This window comes from Ostrea edulis, chromosome 5, assembly GCF_947568905.1.
Source record: "Ostrea edulis chromosome 5, xbOstEdul1.1, whole genome shotgun sequence".
NCBI lineage: Eukaryota > Metazoa > Mollusca > Bivalvia > Ostreida > Ostreidae > Ostrea > Ostrea edulis.
The window spans coordinates 52621828-52634312 of record NC_079168.1 but is presented as its reverse complement, the minus strand read 5'-3'; the positions used below and the strand labels follow the sequence as shown (position 1 = coordinate 52634312).

General features: G+C 33.4%; 1 protein-coding gene across 17 annotated transcripts in view; it reads left to right on the top strand.

The window, feature by feature from the left end:
• Nucleotides 1-12485, top strand: part of LOC125650178 (uncharacterized) — a 46135-nt gene that overhangs the window by 24074 nt on the left and 9576 nt on the right. For 6 of the 17 annotated variants that reach the window (XM_056164796.1, XM_056164799.1, XM_056164802.1 and 3 more), the window contains exons 13-22: nucleotides 176-333; nucleotides 3750-3909; nucleotides 4926-5036; nucleotides 6803-6853; nucleotides 7685-7883; nucleotides 8117-8211; nucleotides 8402-8557; nucleotides 8779-8929; nucleotides 9215-9343; nucleotides 11612-11626. In XM_056164796.1, the coding sequence (XP_056020771.1) occupies nucleotides 176-333; nucleotides 3750-3909; nucleotides 4926-5036; nucleotides 6803-6853; nucleotides 7685-7883; nucleotides 8117-8211; nucleotides 8402-8557; nucleotides 8779-8929; nucleotides 9215-9343; nucleotides 11612-11626 (1225 nt within the window). Of the gene's footprint in view, nucleotides 1-175; nucleotides 334-3749; nucleotides 3910-4925; nucleotides 5037-6351; nucleotides 6388-6802; nucleotides 6854-7684; nucleotides 7884-8116; nucleotides 8212-8401; nucleotides 8558-8778; nucleotides 8930-9214; nucleotides 9344-11015; nucleotides 11208-11611; nucleotides 11627-12485 lie in introns of all 17 variants that reach the window. The other 11 variants (XM_056164803.1, XM_056164791.1, XM_056164804.1 and 8 more) reach the window with 5 other exon arrangements.

The following is a 12485-nucleotide window of genomic DNA, read 5'->3' as shown; positions in this document are numbered from 1 at the left end:
TACCTCATGCTTCCATTATTTCATATGCCCCATAATACAATCGCCCTTGGCATTTATTTCTTAATTGATGTCCCTTGAGTTTGATATTGAATTGGTTAATATGCAGTAGGCTTGTCAGGTATACCTGTCTTGTATCAATGAGAAGTTCCTCAATAACTGCCTTCTATAATATCAGACAGGAGGATAGAGGACTGGTGTCCAGCTTGCTGTTCTGGCAGGATGTGACAGATTACGGGAAGGAGGAGGACAGGTCAGCAGACAGACTCCTCAGGCTCTGCCATGCATGGAATATCTACAACTCTTATTTTCCTGATGGTGCTATGTACCCCATTGGTAAGATTCTGTAATTTTGGCATTTCTCATATAGAAAACATTTAGTGGGCATTCTCATTTAGAAAGCATTTAGTGGGCATTATCATATAGACGACATTTATAGGACATTCTCATAGAGAAAAGATTTAGTGGGCATTCTCATATAGAAAACATTTAGTGGGCATTCTCATATAGAAAAGATTTAGTGGGAATTCTCATATAGAAAAGATTTAGTGGACATTCTCATATAGAAAACATTTAGTGGGCATTCTCATATAGAAAAGATTTATAGGACATTCTCATATAGAAAAGATTTAGTGGGCATTCTCATATAGAAAACATTTAGTGGGCATTTTCATATAGAAAAGATTTAGTGGGCATTCTCATATAGAAAACATTTTGTGGGCAAACATATGATAAAAATATCAAGTAGACATATCTATAAAGAAAAAATATGAATAAAGTGGATTTTATTCTAACCTGATTAATGACATCTTCAAGAATGAATGACTTGTAGTTTTGCATGTGGGTTCCTAACTTGGAGGTTTGGTCCTTGGGAAAGGAAAAATGTGTGGGGTCCAAAAGTTTTGCTTATGAAGCATATATGACTTGTAGTTATGTATATGGGTTATGAACTTTGGGTCTGGCCATAATTCAAGAGTTTTTGAAAACTGCTGGTCTGAAGGTTTGTTGACCAAAACTTCCATCAGATCAGTAGGAAGTGACAGTACATTTCATTGTTCAGACTGGTAAATTTATTCAGAAGTCTGGCATGTAGGAAATTAGATTTCAAAAGGATGGATGGAGATTGCAAATACTTGACAGATACAAAAGTTTTGCCTGTGCTTCTCCAACTGTAACAGATTGAAATTATTTGGTGGTGGCATAAGATAGGGTATGGCTTGTTGTAATGCTTGTAGGTTTCCATCTGGAGCCTGGGGGTAAAACTGACAGGACACAAAAATGTTTTCTGTGCTACAATTTCTTTACAATAATAGATTCAAGTGATTTGGTAGTAGCATATGAAATGATATGATGACGCTCATGTATTTTCACGTTTGAGTTTAGAACTTGGGGTTTGGCAGTAGGGAAAATGGGTGGGATATAAAAATCTTTTTTATCATAATAGAATAATAAAATTGACATATGAAAGGATTGAATTGTATGGGTACATCTGGAACTCTTTAATGGTAATGAAAATTTACACTTATTGGAACTCTTTAATGGTATTAAATGAAAATTTACACTTATCGGAATTTTTCAATGAAGACTTTTGTGTAAATCTGAGAAATAAAGAGATTTATTTGTAAACTAGATGCTGTCATAAGACAGAAATACCTGCATGCAAGTGTTTGCCTTTTTTAAAAAATATACTTGTACTCTACATCGTACTTGTGTAACTATCAAAGAAGCCACAATATATACCACATAACATATCCTATATCATATATTCTTGGTGCATTTGTCAAGATACATTGAGTATCTAAAACCCTATTTCATAATTGTTGAAATATATTTAAAACAACTGAGGTAATGACCTCTAAACCATATCTATTCCTGCTACACATATCAAGATGTAGTGAGCGTTCTGATGGGCAAGTGCCCTGGAGTATTCCCAATACCCATCATTTTTTGATTGTTCAAATATCTTTAAAATGGTTGAAATTCTAACCCTTGAAAGAAATATATTCTTGTTGCACATCACACAATGCAGCTGAGCACCAGAGTTTTTTTGGGTTGTTTTTCCACTCCATTTGGGCCCCTCAAGGTAAAAAAGAAAATTCAGAAAACTTATGGCATACATAAAGGACACCACCAATCATCTTCCAAAAGATGATTTGGCTACTGCATAAAATGTTAGAGGAATTCTGGGAACCAGGTTTTTATATAGAAAGATGTCATTTTTCAACCTCCTGTTGGCCCCCAAGATGAAAATGAAAAATTCTGAAACCTTATTGCACATGTATATATAGTACACCATCAATTATCTTGCAAAAGAAGATTTGGGTATGGTGTAAAATGTAAGAAGAGTTCTGTAAACCAGGTTTTTTTTGTTTAAAGATATATTGTTTTTTGATCCCCATTTAATTGTTCCAAGGGTGAAAATGAAATTTCTGAAACCAGGTTATTGCACATCTACAGGACACCACCAATCATCTTCCAAAGATAATTTTAGCTACTTTGTAAATTGTAAGAGGAGTTCTAGGAACCAGGTTTTTGTAGAAAAGGGGTTGTTTAAATTTCAACCCCCATTTGGCCCCCAGAGTGAAAATGAAAATTCTGAAACTTTAATGCACATCTACAGGTCACCACCAATCATCTTCCAAAAATGATTTGGCTACTTTGTAAATTGTAAGAGGAGTTCTTGGAACCAGGGTTTTTTGAAAGAAAAAAAACCGTTATTTTTCTACTCCCATTTGGTCTCAGGATGAAAATGAAATTTCCAAAACTTTATTACACATCTACAGGACACCATCAATCATCTTCCTAAAAATTATATGGCTACTGCGTGAAATGTAAGAGGAGTTCTGAGAACCAGTTTTTTGTTGAAAAATGTCGTTTTCAACCCCCATTTGACCCCCAGGGTTAAAATGAAAATTTCAAAACCTTATTGCACATCTACAGGATGCCACCAATCATCTTCCAAAAAGATGATTTGACTATTGTGTGAAATTTATGAGGAGTTCTGGGAACCAGTTATGAGGAGTTCTGGGAACCAGTTATTTCTAGAAAAAGCATCTATTCCCCCCCCCACCCCACCCCCACCCCCCATTTTGCACCCAGGGTAACATAAAAAATTCCAAAACCTTATTGCAAATCTACAGGAAACCACCTATCATTATTCCAAAAGATTAATTGGTTACTGCTTAAAATAAAACAGGAGTTTGAGTAAGAAGAAAGTGTGACAGACAGACTGACCAGGGCAACAATATACTCGAATTTTCTTTAGAAAGTGTGGGTATAGATATGTCTTTAGTATGTACAGTGTATATGTGATTTTAATTATGTTTTCATGCATACAAGTTCCATAAATCATTGCTCATTTGCTTTCTGAATGTTTCTTTTCCCCTCAGTAAAAGATTTTAGTCCAAATCTTACATATGCAGTATATCTAAGGTCAAGCATTTAAGGATTGTACAGAATATGCTAATGGTGAATTTATTAGATTTGGTAAGCTGAAGTACACTTTTGAAAATAGGTCATTTAAGTTAATCCTAATCCATGGAGTTTAATGTTTAGTTGTTTTAAGGGTAATACAGAATGAAAATAATATCAGATTATGGTTTTTTGTAAGAGATTGAAAAGTTAAAGCTTATGGCATTTGAGTAAATTCTGATTCACAAGAATATGGGAATTTAACTGTTGCTTGAAAATAGTGCTTTATTTTTTTATAGCGGAAATTTTTGTCAATGGAATATCTATGTGTGTAATTTTAGGTGCCTCTGATTTAGAAAGAGCTAGACTGCACCATTCTTTGCTGCATGCCAAAGACTTTGTAGACGCCAACATTTTCATATCATCAAAAGCTCGGGTTGTAGAGTTACTAGAACAAAACTGGATTAATTATCTGAAGGAGGATTTAAAGAATTTTTTAGAGTAAGTTGTACATGTTTTATTCCATCTGATCTATACATGAATAAAATGTACAGTCGTCACCATGCCACACAGACTGCTGAGTTAAGTGTATTAATTGAGAATGATAATTTTACGCATGTACTCAAGATTCCTTGTGGAGGCAGGGGTAAAATTGTTTTTATCTCTGTCCACAATTTAAACTTTTAAACGATACAAGATAGGTATGTCATAGGTCAAAGTTAAAGTTCTTTTCCAAGTAAAGCAGGTCATACATTTGTATGTCAAGGTAAAATTTAAGGGTATAGCAAATTCTGTATTGAATTTTAATGACAACAACCTAACTCGCATGATCTCTTTCTGAAATTATAGTGAGTTTCTTGACTGAATCAAGACATTTATTTTCATTATTGGCAATCATTTATATGTACGTTATCATACATGCCAACTTTTAAAAATCCCCATGGGGGATTTTACGCGCGACGACCTTTTTTCAAAGCTCAAAATTCACGACATTTTACCATGAAAATAAATATTTGTCTTTTCAAATAAAATATCAATCTAATCATTGTACAAGTATCATATATTAACACAACATCAAGTGTGTTTGACCATTAACTTTAACAAGACTATATAATAAAAGTTCAGAAATGACGCGGGATTTCAAATTCCTGTTGGAAATGGGGGTTTGTTGTCGTAAAATGGGAGATATTTTTACAAAATCGGGATTTCGGGGTATTTTTGCAATCCCGATCGGGATATCGGGATTTGCCTTTTCAACTTCTTCAAATCGGGAAAATCCCGCACAAATCGGGAAAGTTGGCATGTATGCGTTATAAACATGAAAATTTTACTTTTGTAGACTTTTTCACTTTTATTTTGAAATCTGTCACTTTTTATACATATTTAAGGTTAGCATTATTTATGAAATATGAGGTCTTTGCATAAATCTTAAACATTTTACAATAGGTTTTTGAATACACTCTTTACATATAACTAAAGTGAGTCTAGCTTCATTTTTGCCAATGTGTTTGTTGCAGTGCCCATGTTCGAGATGGTGCTTTGAGCCCCCCAGAAACTGCTGATGTTATAGACATTGAGGTGAAAAATGAAGAGTTGATCATCACTCGACCGGACCCATGGGTCAAAAGGTCAGTATTTAAAACATCTAAATGTAAAGTTACTGGAAGAGAGTGTAACATTTATTGAAGAAAGCTGTGTAATTATAAATGTATGAATTACAATGCTTATTTTTCAATTTGTCGAAAGACAATTATTCTTTAGTAATAATGCTAGTAAACTGATATGCATTTGAATGTCTTGGAATTTCGTTAGAGCTGTCATTGATGAACTCGATATTGATATATCATCTGTTCAAATTATATTCAAGATCACTACAATTTTAGAAGATATTGATGCACAACACATATCTTTTGAATTTTCTGTACAAAATTTGACCTTTCTGCTTTAATGTTTACTTTCACAAACAAAATTTGAAGTAAGAAAGAAAACTATAATTTAGCTTCTGTAGTCATTTTAGATTTTTAAACATGGAAATTTATTTGGGGACTGGGCTGGATCACTTTGATTTCCTTTAGATCTCCGTGTGTGTACAGGAGTGTTTCACTGTGATTTGGGGACTGGGCTGGATCACTTTGATTTCCTTTAGATCTCCGTGTGTGTACAGGAGTGTTTCACTGTGATTTGGGGACTGGGCTGGATCACTTTGATTTCCTTTAGATCTCCGTGTGTGTACATGTACAGGAGTGTTTCACTGTGGTTGTAAATCTGCGCATCTCTCAACTTTTGATTATTTGACATAATTAAGAAAATTTAACATTTCTGTTGTTTTCTGTGCAGTTTTGTAGAACAAGGAGTATTACGCAGATGGCATAGAATTTCTATAAAATTTTAAACCATGAATTCAGTACCTCAGATATTCTAATGTCTATTCTGACATATGTGAAGGTGCAGATTTTGACAAATGGAGAAAAATACTCTGGGTTCTAATCACCGTTATATGGTTGATCTGTTGCATGTAAAACAATATATCATATATAAAAGCTTACACAAACTGGTAGATGTGTTCCCTCACTCAGAATATATGTAATATAAATCAGAAATATTCTGATATACTGATAAATGGATACTTTATATTGTATAAGATACCGTGTAAGTGGAATTTTTAGCGAGACAGAATTTACGATTTTTCCATAAAAATGGGTGTATATATATTTAGCGAGAGCTAATTTTAGCAACTTTATAATTCCAGGAAAGGTAACTATTACCTCCAATATGGAATAAATTGTTAGCAATGTTCAATTTTAGCAACCTCATCTCTCTGGCTAATAATGCCAAAATTAAATCATCGCTAAAAATTCTGTTTATACGGTATGACACTGAAACTCTCATCAATGGCAGCTGTAGATGAACGATTTAAATGATGTGGTACTTTATGCTATGTAGAAGAGAGGAGGAACCAGTTTTTGTGGAAGAAGAGAGGTATCATTATATAAAGTGTTATGAATCACACGCTGATATGAATGCTGCAATATGTAAACAATATATATCCAAACTGACACAGAATTATACTGAACAGATGTGTGATTGCAGTGTAATATGCACACCAAGACACACACGAAAAGATGGTTTGTCACCAAACTTCACGTCAAGTACACTTAAATATACACGATATAGATTTTAAGCTTTCTTTGAGATGTAACTTGGGGGTTGGTCATGTGATCAATTATACCACTGCAACCTGAAGGTGTGTGTGTGTGTGTGTGTGTGTGTGTGTGAGAGAGAGAGAGAGAGAGAGAGAGAGAGAGAGAGAGCTTTTTATCACTTGCTACTTGCATGGCTATAAAATGCTTTCATTTGCTGCACGTAATGTTGATCTTGGACCTTGGGATTTCAGATGGACAGCTTCTGGGCGCTGTACTCGTAATTCTATCGTAAAGATACATATGTGGGTATATCAAGTAGCTAAATACCCCAGTTTGTTCCACGTTAACATTGACCAATATTGCATGAACAGTTGAATAACACTGTGGATTCCCTTTAAGAATTGAATATAGAAGTTCCATCAGAATGTTTTTTGTAGATGTTTTTGAAACTAATGATTCATTTACCTGTGTGCTTTAGGTTTAATTGATTGTTCCTTTCCCTTGTACAATTAACAAGTCTATTGAACCACTCCTTTGTATTTTATATCTATGTGATGAAATTCTTGATTATTATATTCTCTGTGAAAATTGTTTCCCATTTACAACCTCCAATGCTTGTACAGTAATAAAGCTGTCATTGCTAATTTAATTAAATCTAGCTAAAAGTGTCAGCAATACATTAAATCCATTGTGCAATATAATCTATATCTATTAATCTATATTCATTATTTAATGATCCATCTGGCAGTTAATCTTATCCTCTGTGTCAGAGATGTGTATCAAACAAAATACTACTAGACACAGAGGAGTGGCCAGGCATTTAATTTATACACAGTTAATTGAAATAATGTGTATTGTTTTTGTTTGCAAAGATTAATGATACATTCATGTGTTTGATGTTTTTGAAATTGTTGTCAATGTGAAGTTGTATTGAGTTTCTTTTTCCCATGGATTAGTTATATGTTAATTGTCCTTAGTATAAGTTAGAAAGACCTTGAAATGGTTCTGCACTGTTGCATACTACACTGAAGTTTTTGGAATCAATGTGAGTTATATAACTAGTGCTGGAGTATATATAGTCATAAAGTACTGAAAAAAACCCAGTGTGATAGTGGTTTAAATTTTGGGTTTAGAATTCCAACAACAGACTCGGTGAGAGAAGCTAGACTTCGAGCTGCTCTGAAATCCGTTGATCTTCTTGGACCTGAGGAGAGGGCAGAAAGAAGGGCCAAAAACAGGGCCAAGAGGAAGGAAATGGAGAGGGAGAGGAAGAAAGCAATCCGTGCTGCTTATCGCAGGGTCAGGGAGGCTAAGAGGAAGAAAGAACCCGAGGTGAGGAGGGGTATAATCCAGAAAATACCAAATGTTTAACTGTCCAGGAACAACACACGGGCATTTGTTTCTGTTATCAAGAAATACTGTATATTTGTATTTATGTTTTAGTGGCAGAAACAAGTGACTGTGGTTCAAAACAGTCATTATTTGAGTGAAATGACATGTTTGCAGTAAATTTTGTGGATTCCCATTATACAGCATGCTAGTGTGAGATGATTTCATTCTTTCAGAAGGATGATGAGGAGGATATGGAATTTGACATTGACGGGGAGAACAAACCCTCTAAACCGCCCCCACCTTTTGTTGACATGCTCCACAATAAACAGTTAGTATAGTGCAAAATTCTAACATATACATATCATGGCTGAAATATTATCTGTTAAAGTAGATTAGATCAGCTGTTTAAAACAATCTGTTGTCTAAATGAGACTTCTTGTTTCCAAACTTTTTTTGGACATGTACAGGTATAGGTTATGTGGTTGCACTGTATATACAAAGCTTATTTTCCTCCCAAGAATTATGAACAATTTCAAGAAAAGCCTGACTGAGTCGGAGGACAAGGAGAGGGTCAACATGGTATACCTGTATTTTGACATTGAGAATTACCTGAACTTTGGCAATAGTAAGAGTGAATCCAAAAAGAAGGACTCTCATGCCCAGATGTTGTACAAGTAAGTGATGGAGCAAAGTGGTGCTAGTCATTGAGAGTGAAGTGTAAATTTATTTGTGTGTTAGAAAAAGATAAGTTCTCTCATTACTTAAGTTCAGATAAAAGGTTTTCCATGGTATGGATATCTATGAATTGCTGGAGAGCATGATGTTCGATACTGGTATGTTTAATAGCAAAGTCTTGGCAGTAATTTTATATCTGGAAATATTTTGATCATTACAGAACCTATTTTGATGGCCAAGGGAAGAAAAAGGTGTCTTTTAGTGAAAAATTAAGTGCTAAAATTTCTGATAGGCCAAAATCTCCAGTCATTAAGGAGTTGCAGCATTACATTCTGCCAAAAATAGAGGAGTCATTTAAGGCCTACATAATTGTAAGTAAATGAATACATGTAAACAAACAACTGTTTTCTTGGTTTCCTCTGTACAGATTGTTTTGTTTTTTAACATATAGTAACTTTGATAGTTTGATATGAAACATTGAAAGTAAGGGTTTTGTTAGTAATCTTCATAATTGCCTCAGTTATTAAGTTATTGCATTTGAAAATATCAGCTAGGGTTCAATATTGATGGTAATAGAGTGTATGTCAGATGGACTGCATGTTCTAAGACTGTCATTGAATACATGTACTTTAATTTGAGCCACATTCCTTGTATAGGAAAAGGCAAACGAGAATGGAATGGAGCCCCGGGAGTTTGCCAATTTGTCGCAAGCAGAATTATCATTACGCATGGGAACAGACGCTTCACTGATTGGAGGAGCTTGGAAGAAGGGCCGGAAAGGCAAGGTACGTGAACCACATCCAGACATGTACCTCAGACTCAAGTATCCAATTCTGTTTTATATAGAATTGTTTGTAAACTTGTAATAGGTCTAAGTTCTTTGAATGCTTCCTATATAAACTTTAAGGTTTTGGGCTATGTAATGTAACACTGAAGGTCGTAGTTGGTAGAAAGAAAACTTACATTTAAGAAATCAAAACTTTTATCATCATTGGTTACTGGGTTTTCTAGCTAGCATATACTGTAAAGGGGAACTATTTGCCCCCCCCCCCCCCCCCCCCCCCCATCCCCCTCATGATTACATTAAAGATCGTGAAAATAAAACAATTGCTAAGTAATGACGTATTTGGAGGTATGACTTCATCTAAACATAATGATTCTACTTCAGTTTATTTACAGTACTATTTTCAAAAAAGATATTTGCTGAACTTTATTATATAGAAGATGGATGTGTGGACGAAGTAATCTTTATTATGTAGATTCACTATGTATGGAGTAAATGTATAAACTATTTCATTCTATTGTTTTTCAAACATGAAACTACATCAAGTATGTACAGAGTGGCATTCAGGCATTTAATTTATCAACAATTACAAGTGTCAGTGTACACAACTTTAAATGCCAACTGTGATACATTTGATCATATCAGTTTGTTTTGATTTACTTTCTTCATCTGTGATTCACAAATAAACATAACTCATAATTACAAGAAGCTGTATTCATTTAACAGCTTAAAGTAGCTCCACTCATTGGACTTATCAAAATTAATGAATCAAAGTAGAATTTTTTTTATTGATTTCCACTTAATAAAGGTTAATTTAATCAATAACGAAAGGAAATATATATGTTGCCAGATTTTTAAAGATGTCAGACATACAAAAACAAAAGTTTATATCAACATGAGAAAATCACATATTTTCATTAAATAGCATGATAGATATACATAAAAACTGGCTGAAATGACAAAATTTTAATTTCAACAGTTTCAAAAAACTGCTGCTTTATAAATATAATATATTATATGAATTAATTGTTGATATCAAGGAAATCATTGTAGAAGAGAAATACCAGCATAGGAGTTATTGCCCTTGACAAGATTTTTGTAATGTAGATAATTGATTATATTAATAGAAAATATAAACCTTTTCAATATCAAGTTGTTTACCAGATTTTTTATAATACCCAGTGAATAAAAATCCCTTTAAACATATATTTCTATCATGCAGAAATTTAATGAAATAAAGATTTTGCAAAAACCTATGACGTCACACGAGGGTGGGATTATTTTTAAGGGGAAACTCTTATTATCAAAAATAGGGAACACATATCCTATGATAAATATGTTTTATATAAGATGCAGGAAATAAAGTAAGCATGAAATAGGTAGACAAAACACAAAGTATTAAAAGAGAATTATCCACAAAATTTAAACCATCATAAATATTGAAAGATAAAAATCACGAAATTTTGGCCCTGTGAATTTAAAACCTTTAACAGTATAAGCACTAGCCTAATTCAAAGATTTTAACATGGGTAATCCAGTCACAAGAAAGGTCCTCTTCAGAAATTGATCATAGTTTCCCACAGTCTATTTTTGTTTTTGATATTGAATCTTGGGAGGAGGACAAAGAAATTAGTTTCCCAGAGTCTATTTTTGTTTTTGATATTGAATCTCAGGAGGAGGACGAAGAAATTGACAATGAAACAGATGGTTGGAAGGCTTTAGAAAATGGTAAAAAATTAAGAGAAATGGATTTTGGCCCGGGGGTTACCGTAAATGTTCTAGAACATGATAGCAAACGGCGAAGTGGGCAGAGGCGAGTTCGCTTTGCCAGCTACGTAGACCATGATTCGAGTTATGGGAACCAGGTATTGAATGGAGTGAAGTTTATTGTATGCAGCCTGGCTTTCTAATACAAAAAATGAAATGTAGGATTCCAAAATTTAGATAATTGAAAATTTGTTTTAGAATAATACTGCATTAATAAAAACAAGTGTGTTTAAAATTAATTTGTCTGTAATCTTATAGTATTTCTAGGGTGCAAAGCTTCTATAATCTTAATTTCTATGTATGTGTGAAGATTTAAACACCTAGCTGGTACAATATAATAGATTTCGAATTAGGTGTTGGCTTTTCATACTAAAGAATACAGTGCATTTTATGCAACTTATCTTTATATGATTGTAGAATTTTTAAGGTTTTATTTTGAACAACACAATTTCATTTGCTCACTTGTCATTTGAGCATTAATGTTTATTGCCTGAATTCAAAGGGTCCAGAAAAGCCTGTAAGTTAATACTTGTACATATATAACAATTTTAAATACTTTCTCCTGTTTCAATTTTCTTCCATTTTCTAGAGTGCATCTTGTCTCTTTTCATACTATTATAAATCTATAGTCTTTTCAGTTTACAAATATTTTACATTTTCTCAATAGATGTTACATCATAAATACTCTCTTTTCATACTATTATAAATCTATAGTCTTTTCAGTTTACAAATATTTCACATTTTCTCAATAAATGTTACATCATAAATACTCCCTGTACATGCAAAACAAATATACACAGACTTTTATATGTAACATAACTAATGCATGTCATTATGTATATTGATCCCTACACATTATACAGTGTCTGGTAGATATTCTATAATAAACTAATGTACCTAACTTATCAGATAAGGATTAACTCAGATACGATACACAGCCTCTTTACTTTATAGCAACATTATCTATAGCTCGATGATAAGGATCAACTCAGATACGATACACAGTCAGCCTCTTTACTTTATAGCAACATTATCTATAGCTCAATGCTGTGAATTTAGTGATAGCTGCTCAAAATAGGTCAATGTTGTGAATTTATTGATACACATGCACCTGTTCAAAATGGGTCAAATGAAAAAAATCTCAATGATTGAATTTGGCAATATCCTTAGGCAAGCCATGAGGCCATATTATTGCTTGTGGTAGGAAGGGAATGTTTTCTTGTTGTGCCATAACAAACAAATTTACACAAGTGGTGATTAAAGGAGGAGTAACAAATTGTCGTAATGGATGACTTTCTTTTGAAATCTAAATGAAAATATAGATATCAACAATACTTGCATCTTCCTTTTAAATCCAATTGCCTAGCTGAGTAGGT